Source organism: Neoarius graeffei, chromosome 13 (genome assembly GCF_027579695.1).
Source record: "Neoarius graeffei isolate fNeoGra1 chromosome 13, fNeoGra1.pri, whole genome shotgun sequence".
Lineage (NCBI taxonomy): Eukaryota > Metazoa > Chordata > Actinopteri > Siluriformes > Ariidae > Neoarius > Neoarius graeffei.
The window spans coordinates 62,108,880-62,133,772 of NC_083581.1; the positions used below are offsets into that span (position 1 = coordinate 62,108,880).

At 42.0% G+C, this 24,893-nt stretch overlaps 1 protein-coding gene across 2 annotated transcripts; it reads left to right on the top strand.

The window, feature by feature from the left end:
• The first annotated feature begins 1,977 nt into the window (after positions 1 to 1,977).
• gpr157 (G protein-coupled receptor 157) lies at positions 1,978 to 24,546 on the top strand. Of its 2 annotated transcripts, none has more exons than XM_060938290.1 (4): positions 1,978 to 2,612; positions 16,234 to 16,447; positions 16,992 to 17,186; positions 18,363 to 24,546. In XM_060938290.1, exons 1-4 carry the CDS (start codon positions 2,236 to 2,238, stop codon positions 18,594 to 18,596), a joined length of 1,020 nt encoding a protein of 339 aa, XP_060794273.1. In that variant the 5' UTR covers positions 1,978 to 2,235; the 3' UTR covers positions 18,597 to 24,546. The 2 variants fall into 2 exon arrangements, with proteins under 2 accessions (XP_060794273.1, XP_060794274.1); XM_060938291.1 differs by having other exon boundaries at positions 16,992 to 17,190; positions 18,363 to 18,548.
• The last annotated feature ends 347 nt before the right edge of the window (positions 24,547 to 24,893 follow it).

Sequence of the window (24,893 nt, forward strand, 5' to 3'; positions counted from 1 at the left end):
CTCTCTCTCACACACACACACACACACACACACACACACACACACACACACACACTTCTATGTCTAGACTAAGTAGATACCCAAACTATAAATAATAATAATAATAATAATAATAATAATAATAATAATAAAGTAATACAAATACTTCTACTACTTATAATAATAATAATCCTGTGGCTTCAGATCAAAATAAAACTGTAATAATCCTGTTGTAGATTAGTTTTAGTTTTGTTATTAAGTGTGGATGTGTTTATTTTAATTTTCACTCATAAGGAGATACTGGGAGGAGTTATAGGGACACCAAGAGAAACTCTCTCTCTCTCTCTCTCACACACACACACACACACACACACACACACACACACACACACACTTCTATGTCTAGACTAAGTAGATACCCAAACTATAAATAATAATAATAATAATAATAATAATAATAATAATAATAATAATAATAATAATAATAATAATAATAATAATAAAGTAATACAAATACTCCTACTACTTATAATAATAAAAATTCTGTGGCTTCAGATCAAAATAAAACTGTAATAATCCTGTTGTAGATTAATTTTAGTTTTGTTATTAAGTGTGGATGTGTTTATTTTAAGTTTCTCTCATAAGGAGATACTGGGAGGAGTTATAGAGACACCAAGAGAAACGCACTCTCTCTCTCTCTCTCTCTCTCTCACACACACACACACACACACACACACACACACACACACTTCTATGTCTAGACTAAGTAGATACCCAAACTATGAATAATAATAATAATAATAATAATAATAATAATAATAATAATAATAATGTAATACAAATACTCCTAGTACTTATAATAATAAAAATTCTGTGGCTTCAGATCAAAATAAAACTGTAATAATCCTGTTGTAGATTAATTTTAGTTTTGTTATTAAGTGTGGATGTGTTTATTTTAATTTTCTCTCATAAGGAGATACTGGGAGGAGTTATAGGGACACCAAGAGAAACTCTCTCTCTCTCTCTCTCTCTCTCTCTCTCTCTCTCTCTCTCTCACACACACACACACACACACACACACACACACACACTTCTATGTCTAGACTAAGTAGATACCCAAACTATGAATGATGATAATAATAATAATAATAATAATAATAAAATACAAATACTCCTGCTACTTATAATAATAATTCTGTGGCTTCAGATCAAAATAAAACTGTAATAATCCTGTTGTAGATTAATTTTAGTTTTGTTGTTAAGTGTGGATGTGTTTATTTTAATTTTCACTCATAAGGAGATACTGGGAGGAGTTATAGAGACACCAAGAGAAACTCTCTCTCTCTCTCTCTCTCTCTCTCTCTCTCTCACACACACACACACACACACACACACACACACACACACACACACACTTCTATGTCTAGACTAAGTAGATACCCAAACTATGAATAATAATAATAATAATAATAATAATAATAATAATAATAATAATAATAATGTAATACAAATACTCCTAGTACTTATAATAATAAAAATTCTGTGGCTTCAGATCAAAATAAAACTGTAATAATCCTGTTGTAGATTAATTTTAGTTTTGTTATTAAGTGTGGATGTGTTCATTTTAAGTTTCTCTCATAAGGAGATACTGGGAGGAGTTATAGGGACACCAAGAGAAACTCTCTCTCTCTCTCTCACACACACACACACACACACACTTCCATGTCTAGAATAAGTAGATATCCAAACTATGAATAATAATAATAATAATAATAATAATAATAATAATAATAATAATGTAATACAAATACTCCTACTACTTATAATAATAAAAATTCTGTGGCTTCAGCTCAAAATAAAACTGTAATAATCCTGTTGTAGATTAATTTTAGTTTTGTTATTAAGTGTGGATGTGTTTATTTTAAGTTTCTCTCATAAGGAGATACTGGGAGGAGTTATAGGGACACCAAGAGAAACTCTCTCTCACACACACACACACACACACTTCCATGTCTTCCTCAAGTGACGAAACTTGTCTGAACTGAGAAGTATACGTAGGAAATTAAAATTCAGGACATTTTGTCTTTCACCAGGAATTGAAAGTCTCCTTTCAGGTTCCAAACGCGACGCGTCGACGGAAACAACGCGAGCTGGATCCTGCTGAGTAACTTTCCTCTTCCAGCTTCCACACTGAATCAGATCCTAATCCGGTTTGAGAGAGCTGTGTGTGTGTGTGTGTGTGTGTGTGTGTGAGTCATGGCGCTGTGGCAGCAGGCGGACGTGGCTGTATCTGAGCAGGTTGTGGTGTTGTTGTCGTGTGCTGTGTCGGTGTTGGGCTCTGTGCTGGTCGTGAGTTCGTACCTGCTGTGGCCCGACCTGAGGACCACCCCGAGGCAGCTCTTAGTCTTCCTCTCTGTGGCTGACTTCCTCTCTGCCCTCTCCTACTCATACGGAGTTTATCAGGTCTTTAAGGCAAACACTTGGGACTGTGTCGTCCAAGGAGCCGTTTCCACTTTCTCCAACACAAGCTCCTTCTTCTGGACTGTGGCTATTGGTGTCTACCTGTACATCTTCATCGTGAAGTCCAGTCAGAGACTAGCCGACACTCTGGTCTTATATTTTCATCTCATCAGGTAGCACTGGGGGTGTTGTTGTTGTTGTTGTTCTGTTCCTCTCTTTCTGTTTAACTTCATCCTATTTACACAGGCTACTAAATATATTTTATATCATATTATCAGTGTGCATCACTGCAGCAGAACATCCATCCATCTATTCTCCGTAACCACTTATTCAAGCGGTAGAAACAGGGTGAGAAGCTTGGTCATTCGGCAGAGACTCCGAGTAGAACCGCTGCTCCTCCACATCAAAAGGAGTCAGTTGAGGTTGTTCGGGCACCTTGTTAGGATGCCCCCTGGACACCTTCCAAGGGAGGTTTTCTGGGCATGCCACACCAGGAGCAGACCCCGGGGCAGACCCAGGACACGCTGGAGAGATTACATCTTTCAGCTGGCCTGGGAACGCCTCGGTATTCCTCCGGAAGAGCTGGTGGAGGTGGCCAGGGATCTTGAAGTCTGGGCTGCTGTGCTTAGGCTGTGCTACCCCTGCAACCCGGATCCGGATAAGCGGTAGAAGATGGATGTCTGGCACTTATTCAAAGATTCAAATATTTTTTTATTGTCAATTCACAATATATCCAGGACATATAGGAGAATCGGTGGCGGCACGGTGGTGTAGTGGTTAGCGCTGTCGCCTCACAGCAAGAAGGTCCTGGGTTCGAGCCCCGGGGCCGGCGAGGGCCTTTCTGTGTGGAGTTTGCATGTTCTCCCCGTGTCCGCGTGGGTTTCCTCCGGGTGCTCTGGTTTCCCCCACAGTCCAAAGACATGCAGGTTAGGTTAACTGGTGACTCTAAATTGACCGTAGGTGTGAATGTTTGTCTGTGTCTATGTGTCAGCCCTGTGATGACCTGGCGATTTGTCCAGGGTGTACCCCGCCTTTCGCCCGTAGTCAGCTGGGATAGGCTTCAGCTTGCCTGCGACCCTGTAGAAGGATAAAGCGGCTAGAGATAATGAGATGAGATATAGGAGAATTGAAATGCCATTTTTCTCTCTCACCTTACTTGTAAAATCAGATAAAACATATTTATATAAAGAAAAGAAAGCACAACTTTATTCTTCATACACTTGTGAAATTCCTCTCTGCATTTAACTTATCTGAAGCAGTGAACACACACACGTGAGCAGTGAGCACACATACATACCTAGAGCAGTGGGCAGCCATGCTAACAGCACCCTGGGAGCAGTTGGGAGTTGGGTGCCTCACTCAAGGGCCCAAGGCCGTCCCATATTAACCTAACCGCATGTCAACCATTGACAACCATTCACACAACCAGACAACCATTCACACTCACACCTACGGTCAATTTAGAGCCACCAATTAGCCTAACCTGCATGCCTTTGGACGGTGGGGGAAACCGGAGCACCCGGAGGAAACCCACGCAGACACGGGGAGAACATGCAAACTCCACACAGAAAGGCCCTTGCCAGCTGCTGGGCTCGAACCCAGAACCTTCTTGCTGTGAGGCAACCTTGCTAACCACTACACCACACTCAAAAAAATAACTGACCCTAAAAAATAGACTTTATGTAATTTAATCACATGACAATTTTCCATGTAATTCTATCACATAAACTTTAAGTAAATACCGAGCTTTATGGTACACGTTTCAACCATGTTAAGGTAATGCAAATAAATTACATAATGGTTATGGATTTTTTTTTAAATAAACCTTACGTGGATAAATGGACTCAATGTTTTTTTAAGATATTTTTTGGGCTTTTTTTATTGGATAGGACAGTGTAGAGACAGGAAATGAGCAGGAGAGAGAGACGAGGAGGGATCGGGAAATGACCTCGGGTCGGAATCGAACCCGGTCCCCAGATTTATGGTATGGCGCCTTATCCACCTGAGCCACAACATCCCCATGAGTCAATGGTGAAATTAAAACGATTTTTTGATTCCGCTTGAATTGTGACATGAATTTCACATATCGTGTTTCTGAAATTTTAAATATAATTATTTGTACCAATAAGGTCACAATTTAGTAGGAAGAAGTTTGACACAATGACTGAAAATGTTGCCACCTGCCATCTACTGTGCGGGAGTGTGATGTGCATGTCAGTCCCTACGAGATCTCATCAAGTAAAGTATACATGATTTGTTTAGATATAGTTCGTAGTAGGCCAGTTCACATAGCGTTTATATGATTTAATTGAATATATTTTAAATTTTATAAACTTTACTTAAATTTTATGTGTAACTATTTCTTAATATTTACCTGGACCAAGAATCATTTTTTTGAGTGTATTTTTTTGAGTGTACACTGTGCCGCCCTATGTAGGAGAATTGAAATGCCATTTCTCTCTCACCTTACTTGTAAAATCAGATAAAAAATATTTATATTAAGAAAAACATAGATAGATAGATAGATAGATAGATAGATAGATAGATAGATAGATAGATAGATAAAAATACACTCTAAAATCAATGTACAAAATAGCAGTAGTGCAAATGCAGTACAATCCAAAGACATGTGGTTAGGTTAATATGGGACGGCCTTGGGCTGAGGTGCCCTTGAGCGAGGCACCGAACTCCCAACTGCTCCCCGGGCGCTGTTAGCATGGCTGCCCACTGCTCTGGGTATGTTTGTGTGCTCATTGCTCACGTGTGTGTGCATGTGTGTGTTCACTGCTTCAGATGGGTTAAATGCAGAGAGGAATTTCACAAGTGTGTGATGAATAAAGTTGTGCTTTCTTTCTTCTTTCAATATCTGTAACGGAGAAGGTGCTTAGAAGAGTAGCTTATAAGGTGTATATGAGCAGTAGTGCAAATAAGCAATAGCAGCAGATACACCAGTAATGCAAATGATTGTAGTGTGATGTGCAAACAGATGAGATAGACTTTCTTGTGTGAAGGGTCGCGGGCAAGCTGGAGCCTATCCCAGTTGGCTATGGGCAAGAGGTGGGGTACACCCTGGACAAGTCGCCAGGTCATCGCAGGGCTGACACATCTCTATGTGTCAAACAACCATTCACACTCACATTCACACCTATGGTCAATTTAGAGCCACCAATTAGCCTAACCTGCATGCTTTTGGACTGTGGGGGAAACCCAACAGACACAGGGAGAACATGCAAACTCTACACAGAAAGGCTCCTGTCGACCACTGGGCTCAAACCTCAAACCTTCTTGCTGTGAGGCGACAGTGCTAGCCACTACGCCACAGTGCCACCCCACAGCAGAACCTCATCTCATCTCATTATCTCTAGCCGCTTTATCCTTCTACAGGGTCGCAGGCAAGCTGGAGCCTATCCCAGCTGACTACGGGCGAAAGGCGGGGTACACCCTGGACAAGTCGCCAGGTCATCACAGGGCTGACACACAGACACAGACAACCATTCACACTCACACCTATGGTCAATTTAGAGCCACCAATTAACCTAACCTGCATGTCTTTGGACTGTGGGGGAAACCGGAGCACCCGGAGGAAACCCACGCGGACACGGGGAGAACATGCAAACTCCACACAGAAAGGCCCTCGCCGGCCCCGGGGCTTGAACCCAGGACCTTCTTGCTGTGAGGCGACAGCGCTAACCACTACACCACCGTGCCGCCCACAGCAGAACCTGAATACTGAATACTGACTGGTAGCTACTGTGTGCCCTTTGTTTTTGTTTTTTTAGTATAAACTTTTATGATATATTTTTATTTTCTGACTTCTACATTATCAAGTCAGTACAAAAACATTTCCAAACATTAGTTTTCCAGCACAAAATGAAATGTTACAGAAAAATGTTTGTCTGTCAGTAAAGAAAGCAGAATGTTGCATAAGAGACACTTTTCAAAAAAACGTAATGAAGGCTACTAGGTTTTGCTGCAAGCATAAGAAGTAAGTGTGACGTCAAAGTGTCCAGAAGAACCGTGACTGGTTCTGGAAGAAACCAGTAAAACCTACAGCTGATTTCCTTACAAAACTGCACACGTTACGCTTGAAACTATTATTGTTGTTTGTTTGTTTGTTTAAAGCAAATGGCTATCACACCAAATATTGACATTGTTACTTCTGCCAGCTTTGTTGGAGGAAGCTATGTTGTCGCCTATGTTTGTCTGTCTGCCTGTTCCCAGCGTAACTCAAAAAGTAGTGAACAGATTTTGTTAAATTTTTGAGGAAAGATGAGCCATGGGCCAAGGAACATCCATCCATTATCTGTAGCCGCTTATATTCACACTCACATTCACACCTACGGTCAATTTATGGCCCTTTTCCACTACCCTTTTTCAGCTCACTTCAGCTCGCTTCAGCTCACTTCAGCCCGACACGGCTCGCGTTTCGACTACCAAAAACCAGCACGACTCAGCTCGTTTCAGCCCTGCTTAGCCCCTAAAACTCGCACGGTTTTGGAGTGGGGCTGAAGCGAGCCAAACCGTGCCGACTGAGGTTGGGGGCGTGAGCAGACACTCCCCTGTGCACTGATTGGTGAGGAGGAGTGTCCTCACATGCCCACACACGCCCCGCGAGCACGCTGGGATCTGTAAACACCGCAAACCCGGAAGAAGAAGAATTACGAATTAGGAGAATTTCTGAAGCCTTATGCGCCTCGCCTCATCTATACGCTCTTGCCAGTATCTGTTGGCCACAGCACCAAGACCAGCAACACTAACGACTCCATGTCCTCCATGTTTATTGTTTACTATCCGGGTCGTGAGACTACCGCTTAAAAGCTCACTGAATCAGTGACATACAGAGCATCGTGGACGAGTTCGCGGAGCGCAAGGCTCGTCGTATGCCCTTCAAATAATGCGCGCAGTAGGCTATTGATGTTTTATTATGAGCCATGTACAGTATGTCGCCTAATGTTTTTTTGTTTCTGAGTTACATGTTCGTTTGAAGGACTTAATGTACAAAATAACATTGCACCCCATAGTGTTGAAATTGGTAAACACAGTGCATTCAGTGAGGTTTGCACCGCCCTCCTTTTATTTCTGACTCTTCCTGTCACCACTCTGAGCGCTCATTCGTATGCCCTTCAAATAATGTGCGCAGTATAGGCTATTGATGTTTTATTATGAGCCATGTACAGTATCCTAATGTTTTTTGTTTCTGAGTTACATGTTCGTTTGAAGGACTTGATGTACTAAATAACATAGTTGCACCCGGTAGTGTTGAAATTGGTAAACACCGCAGTTGCGGACATTTTGTAGCCTAAAATGATGTTATGATAAGCTTTAATAAAGGGCCCGGTCATTTGCCCCGCCCCCGGCCAGGCTCTGACTTGTTCCGCCACTGTCACTGATGTCACTGTTTGCGCTGCTTAACGACATCACGTGACGTCCACCCACTTTCGCTAACTCCACCCAATGTGTCCACCCACTTCCAGCCAGCACGGTTCAGCGCGGTTGTAGTCGAAATGCAACTCCAACAGCCCCGCTCAGCTCGACTCAGCTCGACTCGGCACGGCACGACTCAGCCGCGTTTGTAGTGGAAAAGCGGCATTAGAGCCACCAATTAGCCTAACCTGCATGTCTTTGGAGTGCGGAGGAAACCGGAGCACCCGGAGGAAACCCACACAGACACGGGAAGAACATGCAAACTCCACACAGAAAGGCCCTCGCCGGCCATGGGGCTCGAACCCAGGACCTTCTTGCTGTGAGGCAACAGTGCTAACCACCGTGCCGCCCGGCCAAGGAACAATGGATTAGATTTTGATGCAAATCCGGATATGTATATTGATACAGGATTTTTGGTCTGTTCCCAACATAACTCAAAAAGTGAAATTCGGCGTACAGCTTTAGTGTTATCTTAGGTTGAAGTGATTTGATTTTGATGTTGATGCGTGGCTTGGCAGAGTTATGAACTCTACCGAGTGCTCTTCTAGTTCCACTTCTTACTGTTTACTGCTCTTTATAGTGTATTTTTAATGTAGAAGCATTTCACTTAATTTTAAAAAAATTGTCTCGGGTACAATTTGTGCAGTTTTATTAGGAAATTGAACCAGCCACAGTTCTTCTGGAGACTTTTGACTTTCACATTTGCTTTTTATTTTTGCAGCAAAACCCAGTAGCCTTCATTATTATTATTATTATTATTATTATTATTATTATTATTATTGCCTGAAAAATGATCTCTTATGTAATATCCTGTTTTCTTTACCGACATACAAATATTTAATTTTGTGCTGTAAAAATAGGGTTTGGAAATCTAAATTGGTTTTGTACTGACTCAGCAATGTGGAAGTCATAAAATAAAAAGTTTGTACTTTAAAAAAAAAGTATGCCGAAGACTTGCGTAGTACTGTATATTGTGTACGCTGTACACTTTCGGAGGGGAACATGGCCTACTTATCTGTTCCTTTCTTTGTCACTGAGGTTAGTCCTTTATCTGCATCTTTTAATATTTATCTCATCTCATCTCATTATCTCTAGCCGCTTTATCCTGTTCTACAGGGTCGCAGGCAAGCTGGAGCCTATCCCAGCTGACTACGGGCGAAAGGCGGGGTACACCCTGGACAAGTCGCCAGGTCATCACAGGGCTGACACATAGACACAGACAACCATTCACACTCACATTCACATCTACGGTCAATTTAGGCTACATCCACACGACAACGGCAACGAGATGTTATTTAAAAATATATTGCGTCCAAATGGGCAACGATCAGTAAAATATCAGGTCCATATGGCAACGCAACGCTTGCTGAAAACGATGCAATACACATGCCACACCTCTAGGGGCGCTGTAAGACGGTCCCTTCGGAGACACCAGAACAATAGAAGAAGTAAGGACGCATGCGCATAAACTATTATGCGCGAGACTTCATATTAGCCACAAAGTCAGGAAAATCTGTTCGTAAAATTACATTATAATGACCAAATACAATGAAAAGTATTTTTCCAGTCTCACCTGTGAAAGGTAATCCCATGTGATCTCATTTGGACGGCAAACCTGTTGGTACAGTTAAACGCAGCTAATCTTTATTCTCCGCTTTGACCTATCCAATATGGCGGCGAGGATGACGTATGATTCTACGCAGAAGGCGGCGTCTTTAATGGTCCGGAATAAATTGAATGCTACACGTTGATGGATTAATTTGTTGTTTCTCACCTGTGAAAGGTAATCCCATGTGATCTCGTTTGGACGGTAAACCTGTTGGTACAGTTAAACGCAGCACATGAATCTTTATTCTCCGCTTTGACCTATCCAATATGGCGGCGAGGATGACGTATGATTCTACGCGGAAGGCGGTGTCTTTAATGTTCCGGAATAAATTGAATGCTACACGTTGATGGATTAATTTGCTCTTCTACGCCCTTTTTGAGGAATGTATTGTAGGACTTAAATCAACATCTGAAGAGGTGAGATCGCTCCTTTTTTTCCCTATTTTTGCTGGCGGGATTGACTCTGCCCTAAGGGCAGAGTCTCTCTCTCTCTCTCTCTCTCTCTCTCTCTCACTTTGCACCATTACACAATAAATATTCACAGTGAAAATATTTTGTAAGCGCATCTCATGAACCAAGTTATAGGATTTGTTGACAACTCGCATCGAGTTTGTTACACTTCTACCCGGCATGAAGCACTCACAGTCATGTGGTTGTGACGTCATCGTAAACAAATCCGTTCTACTCATCCAGACGACTTCACAACGGCAACGTTGCCAGATCTTTCCACTCTGGAACCCGTTCTCAAAAAGATTGCGTTTTGGGCACCCAAAACGCCAGTGCCGTGTGTACGCCAGGCCTAAACGATAAGCAATTGTATCGGAGTCACCTGAATCCGTTGCCGTGTGGACAGGGCCTTAGAGTCACCAGTTAACCTAACCTGCATGTCTTTGGACTGTGGGGGAAACCGGAGCACCCGGAGGAAACCCACGCGTACACGGGGAGAACATGCAAACTCCGCACAGAAAGGCCCTCACCGGCCACAGGGCTCGAACCCGGACCTTCTTGCTGTGAGGTGACAGCGCTAACCACTACATCACCGTGCCGCCTAATATTTATCTTTTACCTGTAAATATGGATTATAATGCAATTTAGACTGTAATTAGCTTTTTGAGTAGCATTTTAAACAAAAAAGGCACGCATGCACCTTTCTAGGTAAAAGATACTTAAAGAAAAAAGGTGCATACTTATAAGCAATAAGGAACGGTACGGTTTATAACCGTTTTTCTGAGAGTACTACAAGATGCGCCTAATTAACCGGCTACTGAGTATAAAATTGCTATGAAATCAAAACTGAAAGCAATGATTTGTAAATAATCTTTGACCTGTATTGCACTCGAAACAATACAACAGCACATAATTCATGAGGTCAAAGATCAAATATTGTTTTTTTCAAAATAAACACTAATTTTGATTCTTATAATACATTTTTTTTTTAAAAAGGGATGGTAAAGCATTTACCATTTTATAATGTTCCCATTCTTTCTCACAACACTTAAAAGATCTTTAGGAACTAAAGACACCAAGTGATGAAGCGTTTCAGGTGTTAATTTGTCCCATTCTTCCTGCAAACAGGACGTAAGGTGTGCAACAGTACAGGGTCCTTGTTGCATTTTTCATTTGAAAATTCGCCACACATTCTCTATTGGGGACAGAGGGGACAGGCACCCTCTTCATCCACAGCCATGCCTTTGTAATGTATGCAGAATGTGGTTTTGCATTGTCTTGTTGAAAGATCCCTGGAAAAGATGTCTTGAAAGCAGCATATGTTGCTTCAGAATCGCAGCATACATTTCTGCATTAATATTGCAATCGCAGAAGTGTAAGTTACCTTTGCCAAGGGCACTGACACAATCCCATACCACGACAGACCCTGGCTTTTGGACTTGTTACTGGTAACAGTCTGGATGGTCCTTTGCTTCTTTGATCCGGAGCACATGGCATCCATTTCTTACAAAAAAGACCTGGAATACTGAGTCATCTGACCACAATGCATGTTTCCACTGTGTGCTGATCCATCCCAGATGTCTCCGAGCCCAGAGAATTTCCAGCACTGCTGAACACAGTTAGCATAAGGCTTCCTTTTTGCACAGTAAAGTTTTAACTGGTATTTATGAATGTAACTCCGTATTGTAGTGCTTGACAAAGGTTTCCCAAAGTAATCCCGAGTCCATGCGGTTATATCAGCTAGAGATGAATGACAGTTCTTGATGCAGTGCCGTCTGAGGGATCAAGGATCACAGGTGTTCAGCTTAGGCTTGGGCCCTTTCCCTTTACACACCAAAATTCCTTCAGATTCCTGAAATCATTGAATACTATTATGCACATTGTTTTTAAATATTTCAATAATTCTCTCATGCGTTTGTTGACAAACTGGAGATCCTCGTCTCATCTTTTCTCCTCAAAGACTCGGCCTTTCCTGGATACTGATTTTGTAGCAAATCATGATTACAATCATCTGTTGACATCACTTGTTTCAAATCACATCATTATTTAATTGTTTATCCTCATTAGTAGCTCTAAATTTCACCTGGTCCACCTTTTATATCCCCCCAGCATATAATGTGGGGGGATATAGCTACCGCTTTGTCCGTCCGTCCGTCTGTGTCTGTCCGTCTGTAAACATTTTAGTTTCCGGAGCATGACTCAAAAACTATTAGGAATTTTTTCACGAAACCTGACAGTTATGTTTAGTGACTAGAGGAGCTGTGTCTTTTGATATTTTGGGATTTCTGTTATTTTTATTTTCTGTTATTTTTATTGCAGGTCTGAAATGCAGGAATGGATGTATATTAACAAATGAAATGAAGTTGACCAGACAAAACATGAAACATCTTGGTCTCATCATGTCTGCAATGAAATACAAGTCAAAGTCAATTTAGAAATCACTGTTCTGTATTTTCATTTCATTTTCAATACCATCCCAACTTTTTCTGATTTGGGGTTGTAAATTATTTCTCTCTAATTTCTGTCAATCTCCTCATACGTCGATTAAAGCTGTTGCAAGATGCAAAACTGTACGGTGCAGAAGAGAGTGACTGATAGTTTCGTTGAACTGATAGTTTCATTCAGATTTTCACATCCTCATTTTGGTTTATGGTCAGAATGCTGCTGACACATCAACAGTCAAGGAGTGAATCATACAGGGGCGGATCCAGGAAAATGGGAAGGGGCCACCAACCCAGTAAGTGCAGGGGTCCGGGGGGCCGCCAGAGGCTCAGTTCCCAAGACTCGTGGGATTTCAAGCAGATATTCTTCAGAGCCGTTGCAAAAATCAACATCTCTCACAGACCTATCGAGCTGTTGTCATAAAAATCAAAGTGAGGCTCACCCCCAAACGGCACGTGTACCATGTACATACACAGGGTATAGTAAGTACAGGGATACCCTATTAATGAGTATAAGCAGTAGCCAGACAGCCGACACGTGTGTGTACGCAGTAAGTCTGCTGCAGCATCTTATCATTTTGGCTTGTGGACATGAGTGTTAATGATACCATAAACATAAAAGGATGGTACACACACTTTTTACATGTAGTCTACAGTGCAGTCTGGGAATACATGGTTATTGCAGTGTGGGAAATAAGGAATTTTAAGCAGACTGTCACGTGTTATCTGTCTGCCCAAATTTCAGCCTGTCCGAATGACGGGCCAAAGGCCTGGAACAAGGCAGCCGGGAGTCCTGGGCCCACCTTAGAGCCCCAGAAGCTGAAGGGCTTTAGATGCCTGGAGATGACTTCTCAGCTATTTCCAGGCATATTTTTGTGATCTTTAAAGGCCAAATTACATGAGACATTAGTTGTTAATTACACTACAAACTGAATATAATTTTGAGGACGAGATTCCAAGTAACTTTGTAACAAAATGACTTTTTAAATGACTCAAAACTAGACTTAAAATCATTTGGCATCCAGACTCAAACCTGCTGCACTAGAACTTAGAAGAAAATACCGCGAAAGAGAAACCAGTCGAAACTGAAAGAGTGAAAGTGATTATCATGCCATTACCATGTGAATAGTCTTTTATGAATGTGTAAGTGGGCGCTCAGCACTCTGACTCTGGTGTGACTGAGGCCCTGTTTACATTATTTCGAATCAGCGGATCATCAGATTAACGTTTTTAAAACGATTCGCGTACACACAGCAACGCCAATACACGATTCGCGTGCACACAGCAACGCCAATACACGGATATGCTAATCACATGACTAATTAGACGGCACGTCACATGATCCCAGTGCATATCGGGCATGCACAAGTCACTCACCACTTGCAAGTGGAAGGATGGCAAGCGAACACCTTCTCCAGCAAATAAACACACCTGGCTGTGATGTTCATGTTCTCACTGAGTTTAAGCGCCTGAAGGAGGTTGAAATGTGTAAATAAACCTCAGTGCAGCTCAGCGCTTCCTCCTGCGCTCCAAATCACTCCGCCCTGAACAGCGAGTGCCCTCTGGAGGGTGCGCACTCCGGCCCTGCGCAGCTCACAGAGCACGCGAGTGAAGCGCACGAGCAGTGATTCGGGACTGAGCCGCTGTGTGTGAGATCCCAACGCCAGCGAATCAGGAAGGTGGATGTCACAGTGACGTTGTCCAGTGACGACGTCAGCTAGAGCTCAGCACAGTGTATCAGCATATTCTCAACGTTTACACAGCACCGGACCAGACACGATCTGGATTGAATACGTGGACCCTGGCAGATTCCCGTTTCCAGGCATTTTAATGTAAACGGACAGTGCATCCGCGAAGAAAACGAGACAGATACGGTCTAATGTAAACTTGGCCTGAGTAAGGGGACAAGTTTTATGTTTCATCTAATTTAGTTAATAAAAAATATATATATATATATATATATTATTTGGCAGTGAGTACATAGGGAAAAGTGTAAAGTATAACGTTTGTCAATATGTTTATCATGCTTGTATGATGATAACTCACAAAGATATTTATCTAAATGCATGACCTACTCATTCTAAACCTGCCGAGCTTCGCCAGTGAAGCTCTCAACCCCAGAGGGTTAAAATACGATGGAAAAAACACTTTGTCAGGGTCCAAAACCTGTAGTAGTCTATTTTCTTTTAACATTAGTGGTATACCTACCCAGCTGATAACAGTGTCACGTGGTGTCATGCCAGAATGCACTCCGACTCGCTGATGAGAGGCAACTTGTCATTCATCAAGAGCATCCGCGATTAGCCAATCACAGGCCGTGTTATGACGTAACATATTCGTCCAGTGTAACATTTGGAAGAAAATTAGAAGTAGATTAGACTCATATCTTTACAATTTTTCATGGGCCATCCGAGTTGATGCTTTTGAAATACAGACGGACAAATGCGAAAATTACCGGTCAGTGTCTGCCAGTCCAGGCTTATTTCCCACGCTGTTATTATGTCGATGCGTGAAGTTCCCACGCCCTCTTAAAATCCAACAGGACTCGCCTAGATTGCTTTTTACTGCATTCGTGTCACGAGCAAAAAAAACTAAGCTCGGACCTACTATTAAATATAAATTTATACCATAAACTCTTCAGCTCAATCCCACAGAATAATTTATTTTGGGTTTTTTTTTTAACCTTATTAATTAAATAAAAAGCAGCAGGCGTATCTCAGTATCTGCAATACTAAAAAATTTTTTTTTTTTTGGACGGGGCGCTCTAACCATATGCATTTAGCAGTTCTCATTGGTCAGAGGGTGTTGATTAATTTTCTGTAATGCTCATTCACTGGGACTTGTATAGTTGATGAGCTGAAAGATCTTTCCACATGCATGTATGTGCATGGCATGAATAAACGATGTGAAAATGTAAAAAAAAATCATTGATGAATTTAAAGGAACAGTCCACCATACTTCCATAATGAAATATGTTCTTCTCTGAATTGAGACGAGCTGATCCGTACCTCTCCGAGCTTTGTGCGACCTCCCAGTCAGTCAGACGCGCTGTTACTCCTGTTAGCAATGTAGCTAGGCTCAGCATGGCCAATGGTATTTTTTGGGGCTGTAGTTAGATGCGACCAAACTCTTCCACGTTTTTCCTGTTTACATTTCCTGTTTACTCCTGAGTGAAGGTATCAGTGCGCTGTCGAAGCGCGCAGAAGGTGTTAGTACGCCTGTCATTATAGTGCGGACTTTCCGTAGCATAGAAAATCGCTACGTTTCAATTTGTGTAACTGAACTTGTTTCATATCACTGGTCATATAAACCTATGTAAACAGGAAAAACGCGGAAGAGTTTGGTCGCATCTAACTACAGTCCCAAAAAATACCATTGGCCATGCTGAGCCTAGCTACATTGCTAACAGGAGTAACAGCGCGTCTGACTGACTGGGAGGTCGCACAAAGCTCGGAGAGGTACGGATCAGCTCGTCTCAATTCAGAGAAGAACATATTTCATTATGGAAGTACGGTGGACTGTTCCTTTAACACAACATTAAAATTCACATTAAACACGACACGATTATGCGAGCATTCCACAAAAATAATTGTGTGACGATGGATTTGACATGTGATGAGCTGGTGCTTATTCTTTTCCAAAAAAAGAAAGGGGGGGGGGGTGACATTTTGTGTACATCCTATCCTATTTTGACAAGAAGGCCAGAATGCAGGGAGTAAATAAATGATATAATTAAATAAATTATTTAACATGATTCAGCTGTATCCAACTGTGTGAAGCACTGTAGCTGGAGGTCACGAGTTAGTAAATGCCAATACCATTTGTCAAACACTCTGTATAACTTTGTGTTTTTCTCTAATACGGTCTGTTCTAGTTGGGGTGTTCCCCTGGCAATCACAGTAGCAGCTGTGTCCCTGCAGAAGATCGGCTATGATGCGTCCGAGGTGTCCGTTGGATGGTGCTGGATCAGCATTGAAGAAGACGATCATGTGATGTGGATGTTACTGACTGGCAAAATATGGGAACTGCTTGCCTATGTGATACTGCCTGTGCTTTACATCCTCATCAAGAGACACATTCACAAAGCGGTAAGCTGATGGTGACTATGTTTGCACTTGCATTATAGATGTCACAATGCGAAACCGTCTGCGCTGTATAGATACTGCATTATGTGAAACTAGCGAGAGGTTCTAATTACGTATATTCTGTTCATTTGTCTCGGGTTTGCTATATTCTTTGGTGCTTAAAGCAAGGAGAAGTGTCGGCAATACATTAAAGTTTTAAAACAGCGTTTAATCTGCTGCTTGTATTTTGATCTATGGGATGAATGGTATTTAGTAGAGAGCCGTATCTGGAAACAAGCTTCAGAATTCATATTTCATCCTATTTTGTGTATTATTACACCTCATAAACCACAGTTTAAATCCAGTGCTAAATCCAGCTTTACGCTCTCATCATATAGCTGGCTGAAACTGGTATTCATTGTCGTTTTAATGTTTCAGTAACTGGGTGTATTGTTTTATTACAGCGAAATAATAAATCCATATGACATTGGCTTCAAAATCCAATAACTTTTACAGTTCCAGTTGCCGATTCTTATTTGTAGTAAGCGTCTCACACTTTTCCATTCAGCATGCAGCCCTCTCTGAGTACCGACCCATCTTGGCCTGTAACCGACTTTCCCACTCAATTCCTGCAATGGCAGACAGAAAGCTCACCCTCATCCCTATCATCTTCATCATACTGCGCATATGGAGCACTGTTCGCTTCGTGCTCCTGCTCACTGACTCTCCGGCCAGACAGAACCCTGTGCTGGTCACCTTACATGTATGTAAGCATGACACACACACACATTTTTCATTTATTAATTTTGTGACTTCCCAGTGAGGTAGAATGCAATCCAGTGTGTATACAGTTAAGGGCAAACTTTGGTTTTTGAATGAAAAAAAGAAATAAAAAACGAGCTCAACTGTACACTACTATTGCTCACTTACGTATACCCCCGCTCTCGCTTATATCAGAACGCAAGCAATCGAAACAAATAATTAACCCTGAAACAAGTAAGTAAAGAGCAGTGTTCTCCCCAGGGATTTCAAATAGCATCCTGGTAAACTGTCATTTTGAAATAGCATTTTGCTTCTTGAAATGGCATCAAAATCCACCCTATATGTTGCGTAAATACATTCAGCCAGTAAACAGGAAGTCGGTGTGCGACAGACCTGAAAATGGTATGCACAGTATAGAACCCCAAGCTGAAGCTCGGTACCAAATATCAAGCAGTTATGATTTGTAGTTGCTGAGAAAAGTGTTACGAAAATTTTGTAAATCCACCCTATACGTTTCGTAAATACATTCAGCCGGTAAACAGGAAGTCGGTGTGCGACAGACCTGAAAACGGTATACACGGTATAGAACCCCAAGCTGAAGCTCGGTACCAAATATCAAGCAGTTATGATTTGTAGTTGCTGAGAAAAGTGTGATGAAAATTTTGTAAATCCACGCTGTATGTTTCGTAAATACATTCAGACGGTAAACAGGAAGTCGGTGTGCAACAGACCTGAAAACGGTACACATGGTATAGAACCCCAAGCTGAAGTTTGGTACCAAGTGGCTATGATTTGTGGTTGCCAAGAAAAAGAGTGTTTCGGACAGACAGAGGTAAAAAAAAAAACAGTAAACCCCTCCTCTTTCGGAGCGGGGGAATAATAATAATTATTATAATAATGATGAATAACATTTAAAAAATCCTAGTTGTGAAATGTTTGCTATTGTTTATGCATTTTAAAGAAGTGTTATGTTCTGAGGTTTTGTGAGCTTTATCACGTGGAAGCCTGTAAATGTAGCTTAGTTTCCCAGAACTGAACCTACCTGTGTTAAGGATCAGTTCCTCTTTGTGTTACATAAGCAAGGAATAAAACATGACAATGTGCTTTCAGTGCATACTCCTGATCAACTCAGATCAGAGTTGTTAAAGTTGTTCTGCTTTGTTTGGATTTTGCGCAGGGAATCGGGAACACCTTTCAAGGAGCCGCAAACTGCATCATGTTTGTTCTGTGCACTCGGCCAATACGGGCAAGACTAGCGGCTCAGTTCTGCTGCCGGAGCCATGACACACAGAGCAACTCGGACATGCCATCCCAGTACACAGCTCATACACACTCACTTTCTCACACAGACCGGCCTGGTGTCTCCCACACTGGGGAGGGTGAAAGTGAAGGTGAAAAGGAGGAGAAGTGAGTGTTAAAGTGAAAACCCGGTGGCTTGTTGACCTTCAGCGCCTGAGCGAGAACACCACACTCAAACGAGCCGCTCTGTAGCGTCTAGAAAAGTGTGCTTTCGCAGAAAAGCCGATGCACTGTTAAAGTGAAGACCACGCTTTCTGCACGGAGGAGCGCGTGAATGTGTGTGGGTGTCGAGTGCTCAAGATCTATTTTCTGAAATCGGAGTGCCTTCAAGGATTAAAGAAGACTATAGTCACATGATACAGTCCCTCGAGTCCAAGTGCGCTTTATGTTCACAGTGTAGCAGTGTCATTTCTTTATACTGGCACATTTTTATTTTCTCTTAATTTTCAGCTCAGGGTTGTGAGAATTTAGAGGACATTTACAGTTTAGTGACCAAAACTCGGAACATACTGTGGACATATTATTCGATTACCTCAGTTAATTTCCCTGACTAAACTCATCTCGCAGCACAGAGTGCCTTGGAATGGACTAACACCGTGTTTGAAATTCTGTTTTAAACAAAGTTGGATATGTAGCACGTCTATTTTTTTTAAACTGCAACCAGACTGCTTTTGATAAATGTAATGATGAAATCCGGTCTGGTGAAATCTACAGGATATCTGGATAATTACTGCTACAGATCATTTTATCTTTATAGTAAATGTCATTTGAATAGAATTCAGTCAAAAGGGAAATTTGTGGTTTTTACATAGTACACTTTACTGATATACTATTGATGTGGGTTTTTTTTAAATTAATGTTCTGGTTTGTTAAGCTTTTTTTTTTTACTAAAGTTATACTGACCAAGAGTCATTTGAACCTATTCCAGTGTGACTGTGTTTCATTGTTATCTGTGTTGATATGGTCACTAGCACACTGAAACATCATGATCTTATTTGAAAATTCTTCCTGAATTTTGATCTCTAAAGCCAGTCATAGTCCCCACATATCATATCCATCCAAGCTAGTGTAGCTGGTAAACCACAGTCAACACACTTTTTGACTCCAAGTGAACGCTTTCCATTCTTGAAGCTAGAGCTACAGAGCAGACAAGAGGAAGTATCTAGTTGACACATTTTGACTAAGCATGTGACCGTAGACAAAAGGCTATGCTGACGCTCACTAGGCCATTTACTGACTCACTACTCCAGAGGCAACAGCTAGTGATAAACAAGTCTTATGATTTCTCAGAATCCCAAGTCCAAAAATGTTGGGACGCTGTGGGAAAACATAAATAAAAATAGAACGCAATGATTTGCAAATCATGGAAACCCTATATTTCGTTGAAAATAATACAAAGACAACATATCAAAGGTTGAAACAGAATTGTTTGTTTGTTTTGAGAAATATATGCTCATTTTGAATTTGATTCCAGCAACACGGTTCAAAAAAAGTTGGGACAGGGGCATGTTTACCACTGTGTTGCATCACCTCTACTTTTAACAACACTCTAAATATATGGGAACTGAGGAGTCCAAGTGCTGTAGATTTGAAAGTGAAATGTTGTCCCATTCTTGCCTGATGTACAGTTTCAGTTGTTCAACACTTCGGGGTCTCCTTTGTCGTATTTTGTGCTGCATAATGCACCAAATGTTTTAAATGGGAGACAGGTCTGGACTGCAGGCAGGCCAGTTTAGCGCCTGGACTCTTGCTATGGAGCCATGCAGTGGTAATACGTGCAGAATCTAGTTTGGCATTGTCTTGCTGAAATAAGCAAAGCCTTCCCTGAAAAAGATTTTGTCTGGATGGCAGCACGTTGCTCTGAAACGTTCAGCATTAATGGTGCCTTCTGAGATGTACAAGCTACCCATGTTAGGTGCACTAATGCACCCTCATACCATCACAGATGCTGGCTTTTGAACTGTGCACTGATAACAAGCCGGATGGTCCCTCTTCTCTTTAGCCTAGAGGGTGTGGTGTCCGTGATTTCTAAAAAGAATTTAAAATTTCAATTCGTCAGACCACAGGACAGTTTTCCACTTCACCTCAGTCCATCGTAAGAGCTCGGGCCCAGAGAAGGCGGCGGAGTTTCTGGATATTGTTTATATCTGGTTTTAACTTGCATTTTTGGATGCAATGATGAACTGTATTCATAGATGATGGTTTTCTGAAGTGTTCCTGAGCCCATACAATGATTTCCACTACAGAATTGTGTCTGCTTTTAATGCAGTGCCGCCTGAGGGCCTGAAGATCACAGGCATTCGGTGTTGCTTTTCAGCCTTCTCCCTTACATACAGAGATTTTCCTGGATTCTCTGAATCTTTTAATGATATTATATACCGTAAATGATGTGATCCCCAAATTTTTTGCAGTTTTACACTGTGGAACATTATTCTTAACTTATTGCATTGTTTGCCCATGCAGTCTTTCACAGAGCAGTGAACCCCTCCCCATCTTTACTTCTGAGAGACTCAGCCTCTCTGGGGTGCTCTTTGTATACCCAATCATGTTACTGACCTGTTGCCAATTAATATAATTAGTCTTTTGTTGCCCTGTTCCAACTTTTTTTGAAACATATTGAAGAAAGAAAAAAAGAAAGAAAGCACAACTTTATTCATCACACACTTGTGAAATTCCTCTCTGCATTTAACCCATCTGAAGCAGTGAACACACACGTGAGCAATGATTGCACACACATAGAGCAGTGGGCAGCCTGTTATCAGAGTGGTACAAATCCAGTCCTGGAGGGCCAGAGTCCAGCAAAGTCTGATCATTTCACTGCATGAAGACTATGTGATCAGGCACTGATGTTGGACGAGAAGACCTGGCTCACAATCATCATTTCAATTCATCCCAAAGGTGTTCAGTGGGGTTGAGGTCCATGCCCTGTGTAGGTCGCTGGAGTTCCTCCACACCAAACTTGTCAAACCATGGGCCTCCCGATGAACAGTCATACTGGAACAGGAAAAGGCCTTCCCCAAACTGTGGCCACAAAGTTGGTATACTTTGTATGCTATAGCATTAACATTGCCCTTCACTGGAAATAAGGGACCAGCCCAAACCCTGAAAACCAGCCCTAGACCATTCTCAAACTTTGCTGTTGGCACTGTGCATTCTGGTAGTTGGCATTCTAGTATCCGCCAAGGCCAGATTCGTTCATCAGACTGCCAGACAGTGAAGCGTGATTCATCCTTCCAAAGAACATGTTTCCACCACTCCAGAGTTCGGTGGCGGCATGTTTTACGCCACTCCAGCTGATGCTTGGCATTGCACATAATGATCTAGGCTTGTGTGCAGCTGCTCAGCAATGGGAACTCATTTCATGAAGCTCCAGATGTGCAGTCCTTGTGCTGATGTTGCTTCCAGAAGCAGTTTAGAACTCTCTAGTGAGTGATGCAACAGAGATTAGGTGATTTTTACATTAGAGCTCCAAACTTCAGGACTTGGAAACCCCTTTCTGTGATTTGTGTGATGTACCACTTCATGGCTGTATTCTTGATACTATTGTTACAGTTGACTTGAATTTAAGTCCAAGTTGCCATTATTTATAGATCTGCCTGTTTTTGAGTAACCAAGGTTTGGATTAAACCCATTCAATTCAACTGACCAGTAAAATCTAATGGCTTCAATTCACAGATCCCTGCAGGGCCCCAAACTGTTTTGCTGATTTAGAGGGATGTTAAAACACATGGGCAGCCAGCTTAAAATTTGCAATGGCATGGAAATCCATATAGGTACTATAATTAGAATGAACCCATTAAAGAACTTGGCAATAGTATGTTAGTCATGGAGTATAATGGTGTTGTCTATGGAGAGAAAGTTCAATTCCATTTATTAATTTTTGCTGATGTTTATGATGTGAGCCAATAATTCTGGAGTTACCCTTTGTAAGATGTTTGCATCTTGGAACAGAGAAAAAAATCATCAAAATGTACTCCTCTTGGACTGGAGTTGTGCACAATGGATTATATGTATACACTGTCAGAAATAGGGGTACAGTAGGAGTCTATTTCTGTACCCCATGGTACAATCTCCACTAATGTACCCATCCATCCATTATCTGTAGCCACTTATCCTGTTCTATAGGGTTATCCCAGCTGACTATGGGCGAGAGGCGGGGTACACCCTGGACAAGTCGCCAGGTTATCACAGGGCTGACACAAAGACAAACAACCATTCACACTCACATTCACACCTACGGTCAATTTAGAGCCACCAATTAACCTAACCTGCATGTCTTTGGACTGTGGGGGAAACCGGAGCACCCGGAGGAAACCCGTGCAGACACAGGGAGAACATGCAAACTTCACACAGAAAGGCCCTCGCCGGCCACTGGGCTCGAACTCAGGACCTTCTTGCTGTGAGGCGACAGTGCTAACCACTACACCATCGTGCCGCCCTAATGTACCCCCTAGGGCTAATTATTAGACCTCAAGGTAACTACGTGTCCCTTTTTAGGGCCAGAAAGGTACATATATGGTCCCAAGCAGTATATAAAGGGTACAAATAAGTACCTTAGAGGGTACTGCCCCAGTGACAAGCCATTGTACCCCTAAAGGTACAATAATGCACTTTATTTTCCGAGAGTGTAAAGAAACATTAAATATTACTCATCTCATTATCTCTAGCTGCTTTATCCTGTTCTACAGGGTCGCAAGCAAGCTGGAGCCTATCCCAGCTGACTACGGGCGAAAGGCGGGGTACACCCTGGACAAGTCGCCAGGTCATCACAGGGCTGACACATAGACACAGACAACCATTCACACTCACACCTACAGTCAGTTAACCTAACCTGCATGTCTTTGGACTGTGGGGGAAACCAGAGCACCTGGAGGAAACCCACATGGACATGGGGGGAACATGCAAACTCCGCACAGAAAGGCCCTCGCCGGCCACGGGGCTCGAACCCAGGACCTTCTTGCTGTGAGGCGACAGCGCTAACCACTACACCACCGTGCCGCCGTTAAATATTACTGTGTTAAAGAAATAAAATATCTTCAGTATCATCCAACATGGTGCAGCAGAGGATAATTTTGCTGCCTATTAGCTCATGGGTCCCAGGTTTGATCTTTTGCCTCAGGCGGAATTTTACATGTCCTCTTGTAGGTTTACATGCCTGCAGGTGCACTGCCAACTCTTTCTTGCCCTGTGAACAAGCATGTGAGTGTGTATGTATCGTGTACTGCATTGGACTGGGTATGGTGTATTCCTGCCTTGTGCCCAGTGTTTCCAGGATAGACTCCAGATCCACCAATCTTCAGATTCTACAGATCTGGAGCCTAAGACGAACTGATGAATAAATGCTGCACAGTTAACCCTTGAATGGTGTTCGGGTCTTTGGGACCGTTTTCATTTTTTATCAAAGGAACAATGATACGATTAATTATTTTTTCAAACTCAGACTCATTGGCCTTGGCTCATTTTCTGTGAAGAACATATATCAGAACACATTTTCGATGACCGCACATTGTACACCCACCCTATGCATTTATATTACATACAGGATGTTCGGGTCCACTGGACCCCGGGCGAATAAAAGTGTGTACCTTCACTCTGTCCTCCTCCTGTCTGGGCCTGCTGTTAGTGTGTGTGTGTGTGTTTTGTGTTTCTGCCCCTGCCGTTCAAGCACCGGCACCTGTCTGCTCTCACATTCCTACACATTTTACCCTCTGACTTGCGGGAACCAAGACAGAAGTTCCCATAAATTGGGGGCAGGACACAATAAATCTAGCTTTTCCAATGTGGCTCCTTATCACAACTGATCAAGATGGCCAAAAGATTCTCTGCTCAGATAGACTTGCAAATGATTTTGAAAGACGGAGAAGCTTTTGATGATGATGTAGAGGAAGACGTTTCAGAACGTGAGGATCACCTTTCTGAAAATTCAGTCTGACAGTGACTTTGAAGAAGAGGATGAGCTGGAGCATCAGCCAGTCCCAAAACGAAGACAAGCATGGGGATGATGTGTTGTATAGACTGACAATGATTACTATATGTGTTCAGCTTGTGTTGTGTAAACTGAACTGAATGGGTTAAATTTCTAATGAAATTCAAAGAAATAAAAATCAGTTGTTATGAAAAAAACCTTGCTTCATTTGTAAATTTGAAGATAAACATCTTTTTTTCCACTCATATCTTGACTGTAATTGATTTTCTTTTTGTAAAATTACATTTTATTAAAAAACAAACAAAAAACGAGTAGCTTTTTTTTAAATAAATGTAATCTAACAAAGGTAAAGGGCAAATATTAACCATATAAGCTGTTTATGTTGCTTGTAATTGGGGTGAAGTAAACATCTCATCTCATCTCATTATCTCTAGCCGCTTTATCCTTCTACAGGGTCGCAGGCAAGCTGGAGCCTATCCCAGC